At 30.8% G+C, this 25,483-nt stretch overlaps 1 protein-coding gene and 1 long non-coding RNA gene across 5 annotated transcripts in view; one reads left to right on the forward strand and one right to left on the reverse strand.

Moving 5' to 3' along the window:
- Positions 1-16,390, forward strand: part of LOC143230140 (uncharacterized) — a 41,653-nt gene extending 25,263 nt beyond the window's left edge. For 2 of the 4 annotated variants that reach the window (XR_013016263.1, XR_013016264.1), the window contains 3 exons: positions 6,589-6,729; positions 6,891-7,090; positions 16,223-16,358. This is a non-coding gene — a long non-coding RNA (uncharacterized LOC143230140). Of the gene's footprint in view, positions 1-6,588; positions 6,730-6,890; positions 7,091-16,222 lie in introns of all 4 variants that reach the window. The other 2 variants (XR_013016266.1, XR_013016265.1) reach the window with 2 other exon arrangements.
- The window catches only part of LOC143230139 (uncharacterized protein C05D11.1-like), an 84,171-nt gene continuing 64,876 nt past the window's right edge, over positions 6,189-25,483 (reverse strand). The window contains exons 15-22 of the mRNA XM_076463202.1: positions 23,294-23,424; positions 20,812-21,078; positions 16,871-17,031; positions 16,217-16,400; positions 14,115-14,258; positions 7,506-7,666; positions 6,854-7,006; positions 6,189-6,402 (exon numbers count right to left, since the gene is read on the reverse strand). Of these exons, the coding sequence (XP_076319317.1) occupies positions 6,333-6,402; positions 6,854-7,006; positions 7,506-7,666; positions 14,115-14,258; positions 16,217-16,400; positions 16,871-17,031; positions 20,812-21,078; positions 23,294-23,424 (1,271 nt within the window). The 3' untranslated portion in view covers positions 6,189-6,332. The remainder of the gene's footprint in view (positions 6,403-6,853; positions 7,007-7,505; positions 7,667-14,114; positions 14,259-16,216; positions 16,401-16,870; positions 17,032-20,811; positions 21,079-23,293; positions 23,425-25,483) is intronic.

Below are 25,483 nucleotides of genomic sequence, written 5' to 3' on the forward strand. Positions count from 1 at the left end.
GAAGGCTTTGAAGATCAGACAGTCAGAGAAAGAAGTGTTTAATCAGTCAGGACGTTGCTTACCAAGTGTTCACTATACATTCATCATTCTATTTACCCCTGGTGGTTATTCTCATTCCATACAAGCGTATCTTCCAGGATTTTGCAGGAAAATCTGGAAGAAACCAGGATCTAACATTTCTCTTCTGGTCAGAAAAATCACTTTCGATCGAGTCACCTGGAAATGAAACCACCATCTTATTCAAAATCACATTCGACCAAGTCACCTGGAAATGAAACCACCATCATATTCAAAATCACATTCGATCGAGTCACCTGGAAATAAAACCACCATCTTATTCAAAGTTCCTCCTCGACATTGACAAAGGAAAAACAGACGAAAGAGAGATTTATATGCAAAAACGGCTCGTTTGGGTTGAGATTGTTCAGTGTGGACACAATTCTCAAAAGAGGCAGAAGACAAGCACGAGACTTGTCCAAACGTGAGAAGGCAGCGAATACCTTGACCTTCATCATCAGAGTATTCATCGTCTGTTGGATGTCATTCTTTGTCCAGTCCTTTTTATCCATTTTACGCCATCATGCTATATATTAGGCCTTTGATAAATGTTTATCTGTTTTTTCCTCAGTATGTTATATCATAGAAACAATAATAAATGTTAAACTATTTAACCAAATGTGTTATATCTCTGGAATAATAATAACTGTTTTTTAGTCAGTAATTTTTCTGCATTAAATGTAATGTTCTGTCCTTTTATTGTTACCATGTAGTTAATTTCATGTGTTACACGAATGTGGATGTTTTTTTCTATTTTTCCTGTTTTGTTCCCTTAGTTTCTTCATGCCAGTAAATGTTATATCTTCTCATCAGTGGGGAACAGGAAGTGTAAATATTACTATTCCTTAGTAACCTATAACAGTGACCACACGACATTTTCACTTCGACATGTCAGTTAAAAATACATAGATATTTATCATATTAAAATTACTCTCAACAATAAGAGTATTGGTACACACACTTTGAAAATCATTACATATACAACTTTCACTCTCCTTATAAAACTTATGTTCTCTCATATTGAAAATCCATCAAATAAACTAACCTGTTATTCACTTTCCTTTTTCTCTTCATCTCCTAACCAACTCAATATGAAATGGTTTAAAGTAATTACGGGCATTCAAAAAACGTATCACAATAGAAAATGTAATTGATAGGGTGATAATAGCATCTCCATTTTTTAATATAGGTGACTATATTAACATTTCTATTATCCAAGATGGATAGCGAGAATTGTTATGCTGAAACAAGCAAAACTTTATGAGAAATTGTAAATTGGATAACAAGTTGGGTTAGATGTTTATTTATTAGAACGTTAAACACTTTATCTAGTATAATAATACACAGGACGTAATTAGTATGATCTTCCGTGAATATAATTAAATGTTCAATATACAGATTAAAAGATCTTTAAATAAACCATATATATAACATACACAACAACACTATATGGGAACGTCATAACGAATTTAAACTTTCTCAAAATTTAATTATTGTTTGTTACATTCCTCAAGAGTTCAATAATAAGTAGTGAATCATGAGATGAATTGGGTAAACCGCGTTATATTTTTTCAACTTTTGTTATAACATAAGGGTCTTCTCGAGAACAGAGAGTATGATAACACAATTCTTTAGAAGACAACTAGTTGATGATTTAATATACAAGTACTGATATGGCATTTCGACATGCCTGTTAAAAATGGGAAGACATTTTTATCATACTAAAATTACTCTTAAAAATGAGAGTGATCGTTTAATCACTTTCAAAGTCATTACATATGTAGCTGTCATTGTCCATACAAAACATATGTTCATGATTTTTTATCAGCAATATTGAAAATCCATCAAAACCTTAATAAACAAACATGCAAATCACTTCTCTTGTTCTCAGCTAAAACAATTTTCTAACCTATTCAACATGAAATGGAATAGATAAGACAGTTTAAAAAAATTATGGATATTTAAAAAAGTATGGCAAGAGAAAATCTAATTAAAAGGGGTATGGCAGTATGTCAATTTTTAATACAGGTAAATATATAAATATGAATATTTCATATAATCTGAGATTGATAGCGAAAATTGTTAAATTCTGAAACAAAAGTTTATGACAAGTAGTAATTTGGACAATAGACAGGGTACGTGTTCATTTATTACAAAGTTAATGAAAGTTTATCTTGCTTAATAATACAAAGGATTTAATTAGTTTGATTTTCTATGAATATCATTAAATGTTCAATATACATTCCAACAGTTTTAATTTTTATAACAAGTCTTGTGAGGCACCTTATAAAACACTTTCTAAAAGACAAGGTAAACCAGATCTACAGTATTTCCTTCATTAACTCTTTGCATGAACATCCTCAAATAATGTTTCCTTTAGTTGGATCATGCTGGCTTTTTGACACTATATCAGGTTGTTTTAATTGACTCTTCAGTGGATCTTTAATAACACTCTTCAAAGACCTTTCCAACAAGTGATGTAAGATAAGATTAGCTGGCCTATAATTGCCTGGTCACTGTTTATTACCTTTAAATATTGGACTAACATTAGCCAACTTCTGATCTTCTAATACTCTTTCAATACTCAATGACCTATAAAAAGTATTACCTAGTGGTTCAGAAATAAACCTTTCGAGTTCCTATAAAACTCTAAGATAAAAGTTGTCTGATTCAGGAACTTATCACTTTTTAGGTTTCACAACTTTTTCTTACAATTTCAGAACTTAAAATAATATCTTTTAGAGCAATATTTTTCTCACACATTAAGTGCTGTGTTTAAGGCATAACTTGTATCTTTGTAAAAACACAAGAGAACTATTAATTGAATAAGTTTACCATCTTATAATTATAAAAGTTCAGCTCCCCACCATCATTCTTAAGAGGCCCTATCTTAATATACCTAAAATAATTCCCTATTGTTTCATTTGAATCTCTCAGCCAATCCTTTATATATAAACTATTACCATTTTAATCAGCTTTTTTAATTTCTGAGTCCTCCAAATTCTTATAATTTCCAGTAAGTTTAAGTTTCTTCAGTTTTATGACTTCTGGAGTCTTTAATAAACCATGCTGGCTTATTCCACTCCATAGCCTTTTTTGTTTCTGCAAGGAATATTTATGTTCTGTACACACAAAGTGTTCAGTAAATGCTTCCCACATCTGTTCAAGGTCTCATCCTAGCTATTTAGTCCAATCATGTCTCATTATATCATAATTAGCTTTCCTGAAATCAGATTACTATTCATTTTGAATTCTACAAGTAGTAAAATTCCAAACAATCATTGATTGTACTTAGATGTTTAACAACCACAACTCTATAACATATTCACTTCAGATGTTGATATTAAATGTAATATAGCTTCCTCTCTTGTAAGTTACATCATCAGTTGGCGTATAAAATTATCTTCAACAATTTCCAAACACCTATTCCCCCTCACTCATAATTTTCCCAGTCAGTTCTACTGAAATGAAAATCTCACATAATAAGAACACCATCTTAAACTACCATTCTGTTCTAATTGTATACTTTGTTATTAACTTTCTGACCTGGTGGTTTATAACAATTTCTTTGTTTGAGGTTAACCACAAAGCTACACAATATACTATTTGTGTTCTACCCACAATGGGTAACGAAACTAGTGTTTTCCTTTTATATCCACTAACACTAACTGACTCGACCTCAGTGCTGTTTTCTTTAATATTCACTAACTTAACAGAACACTATTCTCTCCTCACATGTAAAACTACTGCACTCCCTCTTTTTTTCAATACTTAAAACTCTAGTGAATAATCTATAGCCTGGTATTTCAAAAAGATTTCTCTCATCAAAACTGGTTAAATCTAACAGAGTCTCAGTGATACCCATAATATTTAAATCCTCAGTTTCCACAATTGTTTTGAATCCATTAGTGTTACATTTAATACTCCTTTCATTACAACTGCAACAATTAATCACAGATCATGAAATATGCTTATGTTTTATGCCTGTTGTACATTTTCCTGTCAGTTATATTTCCTATATTACTAATATCATAACCCTACTTTAAACCCATTCTGATTTACTCACCCTTTCTAACAATACCATGCTAGCCTCTGCCTTGTTTAAGTGTAAGCCAACCATTCCATGTCTGGTAAGTGTCACTGGCTCTGTATACCAAAATTCTAATCAGATTTTCTTTTGCATGAAACTGCTGTAATTTAAAATATTTTCCAGAAAATGTAGGCTTGTGGTATATTACAGTTTTAAATTCCCCACCATTTTTGATGACTGGGGTATTCAGGAACAGTAAACAAGATTTGTACTTTTACAATAATGAAGTTAGTTTTTATATAAGAAACTTATTTATGTTCTTCTTAGATGTAACATTTATAAGTGTTTTATACACTAATGGTTTAAATTCTTTAGAACATTTTTGTAACCAAATTTCTCATAATTACTCAATCGCTAACATAGGGGCCTAATTATCCCCCACACACATTAACCCAACTTATTTAATCATATATGTTACCATTCAGTAAAAAAGGGAATTCTTTGCTAGCTATTTCACAGTTTTTCAGATACTTTCATTATTATAAATCATGTGGTATGATAGCATCATCAACTGTAAGTTACTGGTTTTGATGTAAAATGTCTAGTTCATTCTATTGTCAAAATTTACATATTTCAAGCCTTGAGGTTTTCAAGAAATATTTTTCTCATTTTTGATTTTACATTACTCTTAAAAAGAACAAAAGATTAGAGATTTATTTTAATTTCTCTAACTACATTTTTCCAAACTGAAAATTAGGGTGTGTCTTAAATTACAGGGCATCTTAAATTAGAGGGCATCCTAAATTCAAGATATTATTTTTTGCTCTTCAAAAGTCTTGAAAATAGTGAGTCAGAAGAAACATCGGAGTAGCATTCTGATTAAATAAAGAAACATTACTGTAATGAAAATTTTAAATTTCCTGTATAAATTATAAATATATTTTATTATATTTAATTTTAAATACATTATTAACATTAATAAACTCTTTTAAAACATATTTACTCCTTTCTTAATTATCATCAAAATTTTTTTCCTGAAAAATCCCTTTCTAAAAGGGGGCATTTTAAATCTCTTTCCCCCCCCCATAAAAATATCAAAAGTTATAAACTCCATTATTATTGTGATGTATTTACTGTTCTGTTTGGTAGAAATGATGTCCCATCAGTTTTATTGTGATGTATTTACTGTTCTGTTTGGAAGAAATGATGTCCCATCAGTTTTATTGTGATGTACTTACTGTTCTGTTTGGTAGAAATGATGTCCCATAAGTTTTATTGTGATGTATTTACTGTTCTGTTTGGTAGAAATGATGTCCCATTAGTTTTATTGTGGTGTACTTACTGTTCTGTTTGGTAGAAATGATGTCCCATAAGTTTTATTGTGATGTATTTACTGTTCTGTTTGGTAGAAATGATGTCCCATTAGTTTTATTGTGGTGTACTTACTGTTCTGTTTGGTAGAAATGATGTCCCATCAGTTTTATTGTGATGTATTTACTGTTCTGTTTGGTAGAAATGATGTCCCATCAGTTTTATTGTGATGTATTTACTGTTCTGTTTGGCAGAAATGATGTCCCATCAGTGTTATTGTGGTGTATATAGCCTTTGTATGGCTGATAATGATGTTCTTCTAGAGAAATATGTACTTAAAGTGGGCTTTTCAAAAACACAACTTTTGCTTCAAAACTTGCTACAGTTAATTGTTTATGTATAAAAATACAAACTAATGTCAACATTTACACGTGTTTTTGTGAATATACTTAAAGCCTTTGTATTTTGTAAAAGAGTACATATCACAGGATTTAATCTTTTTCAAAAAATATTATGCATTCATTACGAGCTTTTCAAAAGATGAATTTTGTTACCAAAATTCTTATTTATAAGCCTTGGAGTTTGTTTTTTTTTATTAAAATTTTTGCTATCTGTGATTTCTGTCTACTCTTGCAGAGAAAGTAAACACTGTTAGAAAGTCTTGATTTTTTTTACTCAGTTTTGTGAAATATTAAAGTTCTTTATTTATGTCTTAAACTATTATTTTCTTTTGCTTATCCTATTTTTTAGAGGATTCTCTCTAGTTTTAATTTAAATAAGAAAGACATTATTTTCAATGTATTACTTTTATTTATATTTCTTTGAACAATTTTATAATATCATACAAATCAGAAATTTATTGAACCTTGTGAGAAAACAACAAACAAATGGTATTAAATGACAGAAAAAATACTTGTTGAATTTTCAGAACTTTCTAGATTGTACACATTTGAGAAAGCAAATTTTCTTCAATGGAACTAAGAACTGTCAGCTCTCTAGACATTCTACAACATAGAGAAAATAAAGACGAATTAAAGTGTGATCCTGTTCTGTACAAAAAATGTTAATTTCAACACAACTTGTACTTTAAACATTTCATAATTAAAAAATATATTTTAAGCAGAAATACGTTAGTAAAATTCTCTTAATTTCAACTCTGTCATGAATATAAATAAACTCGTCTTCTGCAGATTCATCTTTTCTCAGCTGAGCATGAATACAACAGGCTTGACACACATACTTGTCCAGATCCACAGAAGGTCAACTGAACATATCCATGGTGCTGCAGAACCTTAATACCAGTGTTAACTTTTATGACATTGCTATTATAGGTAGTCAGATTTTAAATGGTTTGTTGACTTACTTCCTAATCATAAAGAAAAGTATTTTTTATGTTTATATCTGGAAAATGCTTAAAATTACATCAAGAAATTCATGTTGATTTAACCAACTTACGTTTTAAAGTTTCTCACTACCTCATCTACTTTTGAAGGATGACAACAAATGGCACAGCGAGACATTTCTACATCAAAGAGTGGAGCAAGATATTTTGACGCTGCCTTCCTAACATCTTCAACTGTGACAGTGGATATCAGGTCAATCATCTCTCTGAAATAAACCACATTTGAAAGAAACAACTAAATACTTTGGCCCAGCCTTTCTCACATCATATATTATTCAACTATCTCTCAGGTAAAGTACACATTTACAACTTTGCTTCAGTCTTTCTTATGTCTTTAACTGTCTCTTCATGACATTCAAACTTTGTATTAAAAATGTTTAATAAAAAACACGGCATTTATTTTTGTTATTGTTGTTGCTAATAAGCTCCAGAATGTGCTATTTGTGCTGAGGCAACTACAAGTATCAAAATCCAGTTAATATTATAAGCTCACAGATTCACTGTTGAGCCACAAAGAGGCTGGAAACATCTTGGTAGGGATTACACTTAGTATTAAGGACGTAAGATTATAGTTATAAGTTGGTATATCTTACATTAACTCCATGATAATATACCAATAGTGACTGTAACAATGTACTCTCTACACTGTTCCTCCAGTTATTATTAGTTCACATTGTGATCTGAATGTATATAAAATAAACTCACTTGGTATAGTTCAAATTTACTCCATGATAATATGCCAACAATGACTGTAATGATGCACTTTCTACACTCTGCTGCTTCTCAACAAGTTCAAAAATAAGGCTACTACAACTTGAATCCACAAGAGATTGTTCCCACTGCACTTTTCCTGACAGGTGTTGCTCCTAGATAAAGACAACAATTAAGTTTGCACATCTGCCACAATAATGGCACACTACTACATCTATATATTTCAAATTCTCGACTTATATCAATCAGTAGTCAGATTTATGCAATATATGTTAGCCCATGGTAACATTTTGTTTTCTAGTCTGTGAAGGTAGCTAATATTTTTGGTAACTGACTACTGCCTCACGGCACATTTTATTGCATGAAGTACTACTTGTATCTAAGGGGTACATTTTATAACCATGAACAAAAAGTACTACTTGTATCTAAGAAGTACAATTTATAACCACGAACAAAAAGTACTACTTGTATCTAAGTACATTTGATAACCACGAACACGAAGTACTACTGGTATCTAAGGGGTACATTTTATAACCATGAACATGAAGTACTACTTGTATCTAAGGGGTACATTTTATAACCATGAACATGAAGTACTACTTGTATCTAAGGGGTACATTTTATGACCACGAACATGAAGTACTACTGTATCTAAGGGGTACATTTTATAACCATGAACATGAAGTACTACTTGTATCTAAGGGGTACATTTTATAACCATGAACATGAAGTACTACTTGTATCTAAGGGGTACATTTTATAACCATGAACATGAAGTACTACTTGTATCTAAGGGGTACATTTTATGACCATGAACATGAAGTACTACTTGTATCTAAGAAGAACATTTTATGATCATGAACATGAAGTACTACTTGTATCTAAGAAGTACGTTTTATAACCATGAACATGAAGTACTACTTGTATCTAAGGGGTACATTTTATAACCATGAACATGAAGTACTACTTGTATCTAAGGGGTACATTTTATAACCATGAACATGAAGTACTACTTGTATCTAAGGGGTACATTTTATGACCATGAACATGAAGCACTACTGTATCTAAGGGGTACAATTTATAACCACGAACAAAAAGTACTACTTGTATCTAAGAAGTACAATTTATAACCACGAACAAAAAGTACTACTTGTATCTAAGTACATTTGATAACCACGAACACGAAGTACTACTTGTATCTAAGGGGTACATTTGATAACCATGAACAAAAAGTACTACTGGTATCTAAGGGGTACATTTTATAACCATGAACATGAAGTACTACTTGTATCTAAGGGTACATTTTATAACCATGAACATGAAGTACTACTTGTATCTAAGGGGTACATTTTATAACCATGAACATGAAGTACTACTTGTATCTAAGGGGTACATTTTATGACCACGAACATGAAGTACTACTGTATCTAAGGGGTACATTTTATAACCATGAACATGAAGTACTACTTGTATCTAAGGGGTACATTTTATAACCATGAACATGAAGTACTACTTGTATCTAAGGGGTACATTTTATAACCATGAACATGAAGTACTACTTGTATCTAAGGGGTACATTTTATGACCATGAACATGAAGTACTACTGTATCTAAGGGGTACATTTTATAACCATGAACATGAAGTACTACTTGTATCTAAGGGTACATTTTATGACCACGAACATGAAGTACTACTGTATCTAAGGGGTACATTTTATGATCATGAACATGAAGTACTACTTGTATCTAAGAAGTACATTTGATAACCACGAACATGAAGTACTACTTGTATCTAAGAAGAACATTTTATGATCATGAACATGAAGTACTACTTGTATCTAAGAAGTACGTTTTATAACCATGAACATGAAGTACTACTTGTATCTAAGGGGTACATTTTATAACCATGAACATGAAGTACTACTTGTATCTAAGGGGTACATTTTATAACCATGAACATGAAGTACTACTTGTATCTAAGGGGTACATTTTATGACCATGAACATGAAGTACTACTGTATCTAAGGGGTACATTTTATAACCATGAACATGAAGTACTACTTGTATCTAAGGGTACATTTTATGTCCACGAACATGAAGTACTACTGTATCTAAGGGGTACATTTTATGATCATGAACATGAAGTACTACTTGTATCTAAGAAGTACATTTGATAACCACGAACATGAAGTACTACTTGTATCTAAGAAGTACATTTGATAACCACGAACATGAAGTACTACTTGTATCTAAGAAGAACATTTTATGATCATGAACATGAAGTACTACTTGTATCTAAGAAGTACGTTTTATAATCACGAACATGAAGTACTACTGTATCTAAGAAGTACATTGATTTATTACCAATATGGGAATCCATTAATAACGCAAAATGCTTTTGCATACCCTGCTTTGTAAAAGGAAAACACTGGACTCATTTAGTTTATTATGTATTTGTGTTTTTTAAATTGAAATTCAAAAGTCTATACACAAGTAGAAATGTATCCTATTTCAGTTTGTTTTTCTTAATCTCAATATTCTGGCAAACTTTCAAAGACAAAATAGACCATATAAACCACTGGCCAGTTTCCAGTTACCATATAGATCATCTACAGTAAGGCACTGGCAAACTTCCTAAGACAAAATAGACCATGTAAACCACTGGCCAGTTTCCAGATACCATAAAGATCACCTACAGCAAGGCAATGAATGTTTCATTTTAAGAAAACATTTTTTTGTGACCAAGAAAAATAACGTGTTGAAACTTTAGGCATAACGACACTACAATATGTTTATCATTAATTTCTTTAGATGTGAAACTAAGAATAATAACATGTTGAAACTTTAGGCATAACAACACTACAATATGTTTATCATTAATTTCTTTAGATGTGAAACTAAGAATAATAACATGTTGAAACTTTAGGCATAATGACACTACAATATGTTTATCATTAATTTCTTTAGATGTGAAACTAAGAATAATAACATGTTGAAACTTTAGGCATAATGACACTACAATATGTTTATCATTAATTTCTTTAGATGTGAAACTAAGAATAATAACATGTTGAAACTTTAGGCATAACAACACTACAATATGTTTATCATTAATTTCTTTAGATGTGAAACTAAGAATAATAACATGTTGAAACTTTAGGCATAACGACACTACAATATGTTTATCATTAATTTCTTTAGATGTGAAACTAAGAATAATAACATGTTGAAACTTTAGGCATAATGACACTACAATATGTTTATCATTAATTTCTTTAGATGTGAAACTAAGAATAATAACGTGTTGAAACTTTAGGCATAACGACACTACAATATGTTTATCATTAATTTCTTTAGATGTGAAACTAAGAATAATAACGTGTTGAAACTTTAGGCATAATGACACTACAATATGTTTATCATTAATTTCTTTAGATGTGAAACTAAGAATAATAACGATGTTGAAACTTTAGGCATAACGACACTACAATATGTTTATCATTAATTTCTTTAGATGTGAAACTAAGAATAATAACGATGTTGAAACTTTAGGCATAACGACACTACAATATGTTTATCATTAATTTCTTTAGATGTGAAACTAAGAATAATAACATGTTGAAACTTTAGGCATAACGACACTACAATATGTTTATCATTAATTTCTTTAGATGTGAAACTAAGAATAATAACGTGTTGAAACTTTAGGCATAACGACACTACAATATGTTTATCATTAATTTCTTTAGATGTGAAACTAAGAATAATAACATGTTGAAACTTTAGGCATAACGACACTACAATATGTTTATCATTAATTTCTTTAGATGTAAAACTAAGAATAATAACGTGTTGAAACTTTAGGCATAATGACACTACAATATGTTTATCATTAATTTCTTTAGATGTAAAACTAAGAATAATAACATGTTGAAACTTTAGGCATAATGACACTACAATATGTTTATCATTAATTTCTTTAGATGTAAAACTAAGAATAATAACATGTTGAAACTTTAGGCATAATGACACTACAATATGTTTATCATTAATTTCTTTAGATGTAAAACTAAGAATAATAACGTGTTGAAACTTTAGGCATAATGACACTACAATATGTTTATCATTAATTTCTTTAGATGTGAAACTAAGAATAATAACGTGTTGAAACTTTAGGCATAACGACACTACAATATGTTTATCATTAATTTCTTTAGATGTAAAACTAAGAATAATAACGTGTTGAAACTTTAGGCATAACGACACTACAATATGTTTATCATTAATTTCTTTAGATGTGAAACTAAGAATAATAACATGTTGAAACTTTAGGCATAACGACACTACAATATGTTTATCATTAATTTCTTTAGATGTGAAACTAAGAATAATAACATGTTGAAACTTTAGGCATAATGACACTACAATATGTTTATCATTAATTTCTTTAGATGTGAAACTAAGAATAATAACGTGTTGAAACTTTAGGCATAACGACACTACAATATGTTTATCATTAATTTCTTTAGATGTGAAACTAAGAATAATAACATGTTGAAACTTTAGGCACAATGACACTACAATATGTTTATCATTAATTTCTTTAGATGTGAAACTAAGAATAATAACGTGTTGAAACTTTAGGCATAACGACACTACAATATGTTTATCATTAATTTCTTTAGATGTGAAACTAAGAATAATAACATGTTGAAACTTTAGGCATAACGACACTACAATATGTTTATCATTAATTTCTTTAGATGTAAAACTAAGAATAATAACGTGTTGAAACTTTAGGCATAATGACACTACAATATGTTTATCATTAATTTCTTTAGATGTAAAACTAAGAATAATAACATGTTGAAACTTTAGGCATAATGACACTACAATATGTTTATCATTAATTTCTTTAGATGTAAAACTAAGAATAATAACATGTTGAAACTTTAGGCATAATGACACTACAATATGTTTATCATTAATTTCTTTAGATGTGAAACTAAGAATAATAACATGTTGAAACTTTAGGCATAACGACACTACAATATGTTTATCATTAATTTCTTTAGATGTGAAACTAAGAATAATAACATGTTGAAACTTTAGGCATAACGACACTACAATATATTTATCATTAATTTCTTTAGATGTGAAACTCTCCTAACTTAAGCTAATTAAATTATTAACTGTTTATCTATGTTCAAACACTATCTTAACTTCAGCAGAGTTTGGGCACTCTTTTATCTTCACATTCAGAAATCATTTAACTTCCATAAAGAATTGAATAGCCTTCGTTTCTTTATCCCATCTATTACAATAAAACAACTGATTTCTACATATTCAAAACCCTTAAAGAATGTGCGATACTTAAAAACTTCACATTTAAAAATTTGTCTTGTAAAGGATACTTATAAAAACATCCCCCATTCACTTACATTAAAGAACAAAATCTTATCTGAAGGAGGACATATAAATAAATCTGTAGTTTTACTCTCTGTAAAATTCAAACATAACACTGTATAAATATGCAACACAAAGAGTACTTGCCAACGTAACACTGTATAAATATGCAACACAAAGACTACTTGCCAACGTAACACTGTATAAATATGCAACACAAAGACTACTTGCCAACGTAACACTGTATAAATATGCAACACAAAGACTACTTGCCAACGTAACACTGTATAAATATGCAACACAAAGACTACTTGCCAACATAACACTGTATAAATATGTAACACAAAGACTAGTTGCCAACGTAACACTGTATAAATATGCAACACAAAGTCTACTTGCCAACGTAACACTGTATAAATATGCAACACAAAGTCTACTTGCCAACGTAACACTGTATAAATATGCAACACAAACACTACTTGCCAACGTGACACTGTATAAATATGCAACACAAAGACTACTTGCCAATGTGACACTGTATAAATATGCAACAGAAAGACTACTTGCCAACATAACACTGTATAAATATGCAACACAAAGACTAGTTGCCAACATAACACTGTATAAATATGCAACACAAAGACTACTTGCGAACGTAACACTGTATAAATATGCAATACAAAGACTACTTGCCAACGTAACACTGTATAAATATGCAACACAAAGACTACTTGCCAACGTGACACTGTATAAATATGCAACATAAAGACTACTTGCCAACATAACACTGTATAAATATGTAACACAAAGACTAGTTGCCAACATAACACTGTATAAATATGCAACACAAAGACTACTTGCCAACGTAACACTGTATAAATATGCAACACAAAGACTACTTGCCAACGTAACACTGTATAAATATGCAACACAAAGACTACTTGCCAACATAACACTGTATAAATATGTAACACAAAGACTAGTTGCCAACGTAACACTGTATAAATATGCAACACAAAGACTACTTGCAAACGTGACACTGTATAAATATGCAACACAAAGACTACTTCCCAACGTGACACTGTATAAATATGCAACATAAAGACTACTTGCCAACGTGACACTGTATAAATATGCAACACAAAGACTACTTGCCAACGTAACACTGTATAAATATGCAACACAAAGACTACTTGCCACAATATTCTTTGCTTCTCTGTAAGCACTAACTATGTGAGTAGATTTAAACAGCGTAAAGTATAACAAGCTTTCTTGAAACACTAAACTGATAGAATAGCTGTAAGTCAATCCTTGACCACGGACTTGTCTCCATAAAGGACCCTAGAAAGAAAAAAGGAAAAGCCTGAATTAATAATTAAATTTACAATTAGTTTATCTTCATATAAACTTTCCGTTAAACTAATGTGTACAACTGATCATATAAACTTTCCGTTAAACTAATGTGTACAACTGATCATATAAACTTTCCGTTAAACTAATGTATACAACTGACTATTCAGAAATGTTTGGCAGGAGAAAGTTTTCCTTTACACTAGATCAAAATAAATAAAAAACTGACTTCATTGTTAATCTTTAAAGACTTTACAGCTTGTAGACAGAGCTTATTTACTACAACCTAAGAATCAGTGAAAATAAAAAGATCAAATTGTGTCAGAAATAGTGAAGACTAACCACTTCTTTTATAACAAATAGTGAAGACTAACCACTAGTGAAGACTTACCACTTCTTTTATAACAAATAGTGAAGACTTACCACTTCTTTTATAACAAATAGTGAAGACTTACCACTTCTTATATAACAAATAGTGAAGACTTACCACTTCTTTTATAACAAATAGTGAAGACTTACCACTTCTTATATAACAAATAGTGAAGACTTACCACTTCTTATATAACAAATAGTGAAGACTAACCACTTCTTATATAACAAATAGTGAAGACTTACCACTAGTGAAGACTTACCACTTCTTATATAACAAATAGTGAAGACTTACCACTTCTTATATAACAAATAGTGAAGACTTACCACTTCTTTTATAACAAATAGTGAAGACTTACCACTAGTGAAGACTTACCACTTCTTTTATAACAAATAGTGAAGACTTACCACTAGTGAAGACTTACCACTTCTTATATAACAAATAGTGAAGACTTACCACTTCTTTTATAACAAATAGTGAAGACTAACCACTTCTTTTATAACAAATAGTGAAGACTAACCTCTTCTTATATAACAAATAGTGAAGACTTACCACTTCTTATATAACAAATAGTGAAGACTTACCACTTCTTTTATAACAAATAGTGAAGACTTACCACTTCTTTTATAACAAATAGTGAAGACTAACCACTTCTTTTATAACAAATAGTGAAGACTTACCACTTCTTATATAACAAATAGTGAAGACTTACCACTTCTTATATAACAAATAGTGAAGACTTACCACTTCTTATATAACAAATAGTGAAGACTTACCACTTCTTATATAACAAATAGTGAAGACTTACCACTTCTTATATAACAAATAGTGAAGACTTACCACTAGTGAAGACTTACCACTTCTTATATAACAAATAGTGAAGACTTACCACTTCTTATATAACAAATAGTGAAGACTTATCACTTCTTATATAACAAATAGTGAAGACTTACCACTTCTTATATAACAAATAGTGAAGACTTACCACTTCTTATATAACAAATAGTGAAGACTTACCACTTCTTATATAACAAATAGTGAAGACTTACCACTTCTTATATAACAAATAGTGAAGACTTACCACTTCTTATATAACAAATAGTGAAGACTAACCACTTCTTATATAACAAATAGTGAAGACTTACCACTTCTTTTATAACAAATAGTGAAGACTTACCACTTCTTTTATAACAAATAGTGAAGACTAACCACTTCTTTTATAACAAATAGTGAAGACTTACCACTTCTTATATAACAAATAGTGAAGACTTACCACTTCTTTTATAACAAATAGTGAAGACTTACCACTTCTTATATAACAAATAGTGAAGACTTACCACTTCTTATATAACAAATAGTGAAGACTAACCACTTCTTATATAACAAATAGTGAAGACTAACCACTTCTTATATAACAAATAGTGAAGACTTACCACTTCTTATATAACAAATAGTGAAGACTTACCACTTCTTATATAACAAATAGTGAAGACTTACCACTTCTTATATAACAAATAGTGAAGACTAACCACTTCTTATATAACATTTATGAAACTAGTATGTGAAATATAAAACTCACTTCCAGCTGAGTAAAGTACTGAATTGCAACTAACAGAGCAGGAAGATCTGGATCCTTTGGATTATCAATACAGGAAACTGCCTGTATCAAGTATGATGACTCTACTGCACCAACACCAATTACCACACTGTTTGGGCCAGATCCTAAAGGTCGAAGAAACTTCTTACATGGCAGCGTTCCTTCACTGTGTGAAACCATATAATGTAATTTAATAGTTATATTTACATCAAAGTGCTTGAATAAAGAAAATCATAATGTGAAACATTCCACAAAAATAAAATTTGTTATTTCAAAGTAAAATAATGAAATGTAGAAATTAATAAAAGTGGTGAACAAAACATTCACGTGAAAGTCTACACACATATGAATTAGAAACATTAAAGGTAAAATTTATAATAAAGTACACCAAGATAAAAATATATTGAAATTAAATATCTGTCAAAATATTACACATGTTCAAATAACATTACTATAAGAAACTAGGTCTCATATGACAAAGGACAGTTTTCGTGAACATAAATAACAGAAATGTTCACATAACTACACTAGAAAGTATTATCACAATAAAATTATCTTAAAATAAAATGAATTTAAAACACATAAATGACATTAAAGATTTTCTCATTTATTAAGAAACACACATTCAGAAAATACCTCATTTTTGCAAATTCAACTTTATTGGGAAAAAAATCTTGTTCCCATGGCATTCGAGGAGAAAACTTCTTAGAAAGGTTTTCTACGTTAGCATTCATGTGTACCGTAATATTCTGGGGCTCAGTGATCTGAAGACGAAGTTGATTTAGGGAATCTAACACCTTGACACAGAAAACCAAACATTTGTGTAGAAACCTAAGTTGCAATTTTTATAACATCAACAATATAAAATGCAGATATGGTGAAGTAAGACCTGTGAAAAGCATTACAAGTTCAGACAAAATGAATTTCATAAAGTCAAAGTATTGACCACACAACCTGTTTCCATTACACAATATGTATATTTATAACATACTGACAACAAACATTACATTTCTAACCAAGATTACAGATGTATAATTCTAATTAACTTTGAAAATAGACATTGACAGGTAATATTGTTTAAGTATCTTACATTACTGTTGTGAAGGGCTGTTTAAACATGGTAATAACTACTATATGAAGTATTTATGTATCTTACATTACTGTTGTGAATGGCTGTTTAAACATGGTAATAACTACAGTAAGAAGTATTTAAATATCTTACACCACTGTTGTGAAGGGCTGTTTAAACATGGTAATAACTACTGTATGAAGTATTTATGTATCTTACATTACTGTTGTGAAGGACTGTTTAAACATGGTAATAACTACAGTAAGAAGTATTTAAATACCTTACACCACTGTTGTGAAGGGCTGTTTAAACATGGTAATAACTACTGTATGAAGTATTTATGTATCTTACATTACTGTTGTGAAGGACTGTTTAAACATGGTAATAACTACTGTATGAAGTATTTAAGTATCTTACATTACTGTTGTGAAGGACTGTTTAAACATGGTAATAACTACTGTATGAAGTATTTATGTATCTCACATTACTGTTGTGAAGGGCTGTTTAAAGATGGTAATAACTACAGTAAGAAGTATTTAAGTATCTTACATTACTGTTGTGAAGGACTGTTTAAACATGGTAATAACTACTGTATGAAATATTTATGTATCCTACATTACTGTTGTGAAGGACTGTTTAAACATGGTAATAACTACTGTATGAAGTATTTATGTATCTCACATTACTGTTGTGAAGGGCTGTTTAAACATGGTAATAACTACAGTAAGAAGTATTTAAGTATCTTACATTACTGTTGTGAAGGACTGTTTAAACATGGTAATAACTACTGTATGAAGTATTTATGTATCTTACATTACTGTTGTGAAGGACTGTTTAAACATGGTAATAACTACTGTATGAAGTATTTAAGTATCTTACATTACTGTTGTGAAGGACTGTTTAAACATGGTAATAACTACAGTAAGAAGTATTTAAATACCTTACACCACTGTTGTGAAGGGCTGTTTAAACATGGTAATAACTACTGTATGAAGTATTTATGTATCTTACATTACTGTTGTGAAGGACTGTTTAAACATGGTAATAACTACTGTATGAAGTATTTATGTATCCTACTTTACTGTTGTGAAGGACTGTTTAAACATGGTAATAACTACTGTATGAAGTATTTATGTATCTCACATTACTGTTGTGAAGGGCTGTTTAAACATGGTAATAACTACAGTAAGAAGTATTTAAGTATCTTACATTACTGTTGTGAAGGACTGTTTAAACATGGTAATAACTACTGTATGAAGTATTTATGTATCTCACATTACTGTTGTGAAGGGCTGTTTAAACATGGTAATAACTACAGTAAGAAGTATTTAAGTATCTTACATTACTGTTGTGAAGGACTGTTTAAACATGGTAATAACTACTGTATGAAGTATTTATGTATCTTACATTACTGTTGTGAAGGGCTGTTTAAACATAGTAATAACTACAGTATGAAGTATTTATGTATCTTACATTACTGTTGTGAAGGACTGTTTAAACATGGTAATAACTACTGTATGAAGTATTTAAGTATCTTACATTACTGTTGTGAAGGACTGTTTAAACATGGTAATAACTACAGTAAGAAGTATTTAAATACCTTACACCACTGTTGTGAAGGGCTGTTTAAACATGGTAATAACTACTGTATGAAGTATTTATGTATCTTACATTACTGTTGTGAAGGACTGTTTAAACATGGTAATAACTACTGTATGAAGTATTTATGTATCTCACATTACTGTTGTGAAGGGCTGTTTAAACATGGTAATAACTACAGTAAGAAGTATTTAAGTATCTTACATTACTGTTGTGAAGGACTGTTTAAACATGGTAATAACTACTGTATGAAGTATTTATGTATCTCACATTACTGTTGTGAAGGGCTGTTTAAACATGGTAATAACTACAGTAAGAAGTATTTAAGTATCTTACATTACTGTTGTGAAGGACTGTTTAAACATGGTAATAACTACTGTATGAAGTATTTATGTATCTTACATTACTGTTGTGAAGGGCTGTTTAAACATAGTAATAACTACAGTAAGAAGTATTTAAGTATCTTACATTACTGTTGTGAAGGACTGTTTAAACATGGTAATAACTACTGTATGAAGTATTTAAGTATCTTACATTACTGTTGTGAAGGGCTGTTTAAACATGGTAATAACTACAGTAAGAAGTATTTAAGTATCTTACATTACTGTTGTGAAGGACTGTTTAAACATGGTAATAACTACTGTATGAAGTATTTAAGTATCTTACATTACTGTTGTGAAGGACTGTTTAAACATGGTAATAACTACTGTATGAAGTATTTAAGTATCTTACATTACTGTTGTGAAGGACTGTTTAAATATGGTAATAACTACTGTATGAAGTATTTAAGTATCTTACATTACTGTTGTGAAGGACTGTTTAAACATGGTAATAACTACTGTATGAAGTATTTATGTATCTTACATTACTGTTGTGAAGGACTGTTTAAACATGGTAATAACTACAGTAAGAAGTATTTAAATACCTTACACCACTGTTGTGAAGGGCTGTTTAAACATGGTAATAACTACTGTATGAAGTATTTATGTATCTTACATTACTGTTGTGAAGGGCTGTTTAAACATGGTAATAACTACTGTATGAAGTATTTATGTATCTTACATTACTGTTGTGAAGGACTGTTTAAACATGGTAATAACTACTGTATGAAGTATTTAAGTATCTTACATTACTGTTGTGAAGGACTGTTTAAACATGGTAATAACTACTATATGAAGTATTTAAGTATCTTACATTACTGTTGTGAAGGACTGTTTAAACATGGTAATAACTACTGTATGAAGTATTTAAGTATCTTACATTACTGTTGTGAAGGACTGTTTAAACATGGTAATAACTACTATATGAAGTATTTAAGTATCTTACATTACTGTTGTGAAGGACTGTTTAAACATGGTAATAACTACTGTATGAAGTATTTAAGTATCTTACATTACTGTTGTGAAGGACTGTTTAAACATGGTAATAACTACTGTATGAAGTATTTATGTATCTTACACCACTGTTGTGAAGGACTGTTTAAAAATGGTAATAACTACTGTATGAAGTATTTAAGTATCTTACATTACTGTTGTGAAGGACTGTTTAAATATGGTAATAACTACTGTATGAAGTATTTAAGTATCTTACATTACTGTTGTGAAGGACTGTTTAAACATGGTAATAACTACTGTATGAAGTATTTAAGTATCTTACATTACTGTTGTGAAGGACTGTTTAAACATGGTAATAACTACAGTAAGAAGTATTTATGTATCTTACATTACTGTTGTGAAGGACTGTTTAAACATGGTAATAACTACTGTATGAAGTATTTAAGTATCTTACATTACTGTTGTGAAGGACTGTTGAAAACATGGTAATAACTACAATATGAAGATTTTACAAACATAATCTCCTAAACATTACTGTTGAATAAAACTAAAGAGTTATGTATGTTGTACATTACCAGTTCAGGGTTGGTCTTAATGCTTTGAAGGATGTTTTTTAGGAAATTGCACTGTCGAATCATACTGGCTGTCCAGTGGTTACTCTGGCTTGTGAAACAAATATTCGCCATTGCTGTACTTGCAATTTTGGATCCTTTGCGTTTCAGCTCAGCAATTTCATTCACCATCTTATTTGCTTGTACGTGAACTCGTTCAGCAGTGAACTGTGTTTGGTATAACAATTCTCGAAGCCATTTTACTCCAACATGGTACTTTTCTTCTTCCACCTAATGGTACAAAATAATCACATTAAAAACAAAAAGACACCTTTCCTTGTTTGTACATGTGGAAATTCAGAGATAAAGCAGCACGCAACTACTTTATCTGTTTAAGTATGAGGACCTAATAAGTGGAAGAACAGTATAGTGTTTATTATATGTGAAACAAAGGAAATACTGCTTGGCAAGAGGACAAAAATATTTCACTGATGATAATATATAGTATTAAAAATGTAATGGTATATTATTAATGCACTGATGGTTGTGGGGTTAATATCATCTATAATAAAATGGAGCTGTGCCTCAGATCAGCAGGTTAGTGAAAGACCAAACTTCACATGCCAGTAATGGCTGTTTCAAGTCCGAAACAAATGTATTTAAAAATGCCAGTACTGTATTCATAACTTGTCTTAATTCTTTGATGTTAACCAATCATAAAATTAAATTATTAAAATCCTTCTCCATATGACAGACATAAATCTATCCTCCATATATCAGGTAAAGTTTGTTATTTCATGAAATTGTTTATGTTTCCATGATAGGATGCTACTACTACAGAAAGTAACACCTTTTACAATATTGAATTTAGCATACACAACTCTGATCAAATTTAGAACATTCCAAACAATGTTCTCTATCTACCCCATAAGACACTTTTTTTTCCCTCTAAACATTGAAGAAGGCTTTCCATGGTTGTCACTTTTATATTACTAGTACAAAAAATGTTGATATTCTGTTTGTACAGTTTACACTATATCTGATAAAGGGCATCTCTTGCCAGCTTTCTTGAATAACTTTGTGTATGGCATGGCACACACATCAAAATGGAGGTTTTATCCCTGCATGGCCTGGAACATACATCAAAATGGAGGTTTTATCCCTGAATGGCCTAGAACATACATCAAAATGTAGGTTTTATCCCTGAATGGCCTAGAACATACATCAAAATGGAGGTTTTGTCCCTGCATGGCCTAGAACATACATCAAAATGGAGGTTTTATCCCTGAATGGCCTAGAACATACATCAAAATGGAGGTTTTGTCCCTGCATGGCCTAGAACATACATCAAAATGGAGGTTTTGTCCCTGCATGGCCTGGAACATACATCAAAATGGACGTTTTATCCATGCATGAACATACATCCAAGTTGTGGCTTCACACGTACATTCAGGTTTTGTCTTTGTTTACTCCTGCAGTTTATTTGGTTTCTGCCATTCACAACAACTTTGAACTTTAAAAATACTGCCAAAGTCTGCTGCACCTATTATGTGAAAATAATTTTTATTTGGTTATTGCTTTAAGCAGACGATAGTTTACCTCACAAGTTCCAGTTCCATCCTTATACTGCAGACAGTGCTAAAACAGAACAAGAGAAAAATATTTCCAAGGTGGTTTTCTGTTTTTAACCGTAAGTACTTGAACTTTTATGGTTATTTGAAAATTGCAATTTTGGCTATATTTACCAGGACCTTTTACCACATTTTTTGTTGTTTTATTTTTGAAGAATTTGTGGTTTATGCAAATATGATTTGAAAACTTTCAGGTGAAGAAAATCATTTTTAATATTGATATGAAAATCCCTTTACACTTAGAGCAGTCAACATTCAGATACAATACAATTGAACACAAGCTCTGAGTGAAAATACTTAAAGATTCTGTTTTTTGTTTTTTTTTACAAAGATTGTTAAAGTTTACTGAAAGATTGTCAAATTATGTGAGGATATAATAAGTTATAGTACATATATCATTATAATAAGTTATAGCACCTATACCATTATAGATAAATGGTGTTTACAAGGTTGTGCAAAATACATAACCCCACTGCAATAGGTTTAAACACAGAGTGAAATACAAAGGTAAGAAAACTCAAAATATAAACATTGTATAAATTAAAAGAATATACCAAATATAACACAGAAATAATATTTAAAGAGTATTAGTTAAGATAACTAGAATCATTAGCGTAAACAAAAATAACATAAAATTAATAAAACCTGATTTTCTGTACAGAAAAATTATAATTATGAATGGCCACCAAAATTATAAGACTTGTAGTCATGCGAAGGCAAAATTAAATGAGGTATTTGTCATCAAATGATGAATAATAATCAAAATCAGAACTCATGTAAGGATTAAATGATGCAAGAAGGTACAACCTGTCAAATAATAAAGTAGAGAAACTTTGTGTTGAGCCTAAACAAAACTTATGGAAAACACAACTTACCACCAAACATACAAGTGCTACCTGTGCATAGCTTCCACAGGAGAAAAGACCACCTCCAATACCTATAGAAGTTCCACAACTAACTGTATCTGTTGCCAATTGTTGAACAACAACCTCATAGGGTACAAGAGCTAAGTTAAAAAATAATTTAAATAAATAAATATTTATAATGTATTATATAAGTACACTTAAATATTATAATTTTTCTTGCTGTGTTTACTTGTGTACAATAAGAACTTAACATATATGGTGTACTCTATCAGTTTAAGGCCCAAAATAAATATTACAATAAAAAACAAGTGTACTTACATCGTGGAAAACAGAAAACTGTAACTTTCTTGTATTTGGTTCAAAATGTCTTTTTTTTTAATGATCTTAAGTTTCTACTTAACTATCTCAACAAACCTTCAAGCTTTTTGCCAACACAAATCTAACATAACTTTGTTGATTGCTACACAATAATAAAATGAAAACAATTACTTAAAAAACACAGCAACATTTGATACAGAGCTAGTGCCAGTTAACAACAGTTTCAGTACTAACACTGTTAACAATGAATTTGTTACATACACATCATATATCAAACAAACCAGAAACATCACTTCCCTAAACTTTCAATACCAGCCATTGTTTGTTAGTAGAGAATTTGGCAGGTTTGGTATCAGTGATTCATGTATTTGAATAAACTAAGATGAAATGGGCAGCAACTGGATAGGACAACGTGACACTTTTGAAAAAATGGTGTTACCTTGAGACACTGAGGAAGCCCTTCTTGTTGTTGGTAGAGTTTACCTTGAGACACTGAACAAGCCCTTCTTGTTCTTGGTAGTGTTTACTTAAAGACATTGAACAAGCCCTTCTTGTTATTGGTAATGTTTACCTAGAGACATTGAAGAAGCCCTTCTTGTTGTTGGTAGTGTTTACCTTGAGACACTGAAGAAGCCCTTTTTGTTATTGGTAGTGTTTACCTAGAGACACTGAAGAAGCCCTTCTTGTTGTTGGTAATGTTTACCTTGAAACACTGAAGAAGCCCTTCTTGTTATTGGTAATGCTTACCTAGAGACATTGAAGAAGCCCTTCTTGTTATTGGTAGTGTTTACCTAGAGACATTGAAGAAGCCCTTCTTGTTGTTGGTAATGTTTACCTTGAGACATTGAAGAAGCCCTTCTTGTTGTTGGTAATGTTTACCTAGAGACACTGAAGAAGCCCTTCTTGTTATTGGTAATGCTTACCTAGAGACATTGAAGAAGCCCTTCTTGTTATTGGTAGTGTTTACCTTGAGACATTGAAGAAGCCCTTCTTGTTGTTGGTAATGTTTACCTTGAGACATTGAAGAAGCCCTTCTTGTTGTTGGTAATGTTTACCTTGAAACACTGAAGAAGCCCTTCTTGTTGTTGGTAACATTTACCTTCAGACATTGAAGAAGCCCTTCTTCTTTTTGGTAATGTTTACCTAGAGACACTGAAGAAGCCCTTCTTGTTATTGGTAATGCTTACCTAGAGACATTGAAGAAGCCCTTCTTGTTATTGGTAGTGTTTACCTAGAGACATTGAAGAAGCCCTTCTTGTTGTTGGTAACATTTACCTTCAGACATTGAAGAAGCCCTTCTTCTTTTTGGTAATGTTTACCTAGAGACACTGAAGAAGCCCTTCTTGTTATTGGTAATGCTTACCTAGAGACATTGAAGAAGCCCTTCTTGTTATTGGTAGTGTTTACCTAGAGACATTGAAGAAGCCCTTCTTGTTGTTGGTAATGTTTACCTTGAGACACTGAAGAAGCCCTTCTTGTTGTTGGTAATGTTTACCTTGAAACACTGAAGAAGCCCTTCTTGTTGTTGGTAACATTTACCTTCAGACACTGAAGAAGCCCTTCTTCTTTTGGTAATGTTTACCTAGAGACACTGAAGAAGCCCTTCTTGTTATTGGTAATGCTTACCTAGAGACATTGAAGAAGCCCTTCTTGTTATTGGTAGTGTTTACCTAGAGACATTGAAGAAGCCCTTCTTGTTGTTGGTAATGTTTACCTTGAGACATTGAAGAAGCCCTTCTTGTTGTTGGTAATGTTTACCTTGAAACACTGAAGAAGCCCTTCTTGTTGTTGGTAACATTTACCTTCAGACATTGAAGAAGCCCTTCTTCTTTTTGGTAATGTTTACCTAGAGACACTGAAGAAGCCCTTCTTGTTATTGGT

This window comes from Tachypleus tridentatus, chromosome 10 (genome assembly GCF_004210375.1).
Source record: "Tachypleus tridentatus isolate NWPU-2018 chromosome 10, ASM421037v1, whole genome shotgun sequence".
In the NCBI taxonomy this organism is placed as follows: Eukaryota; Metazoa; Arthropoda; class Merostomata; order Xiphosura; family Limulidae; genus Tachypleus; species Tachypleus tridentatus.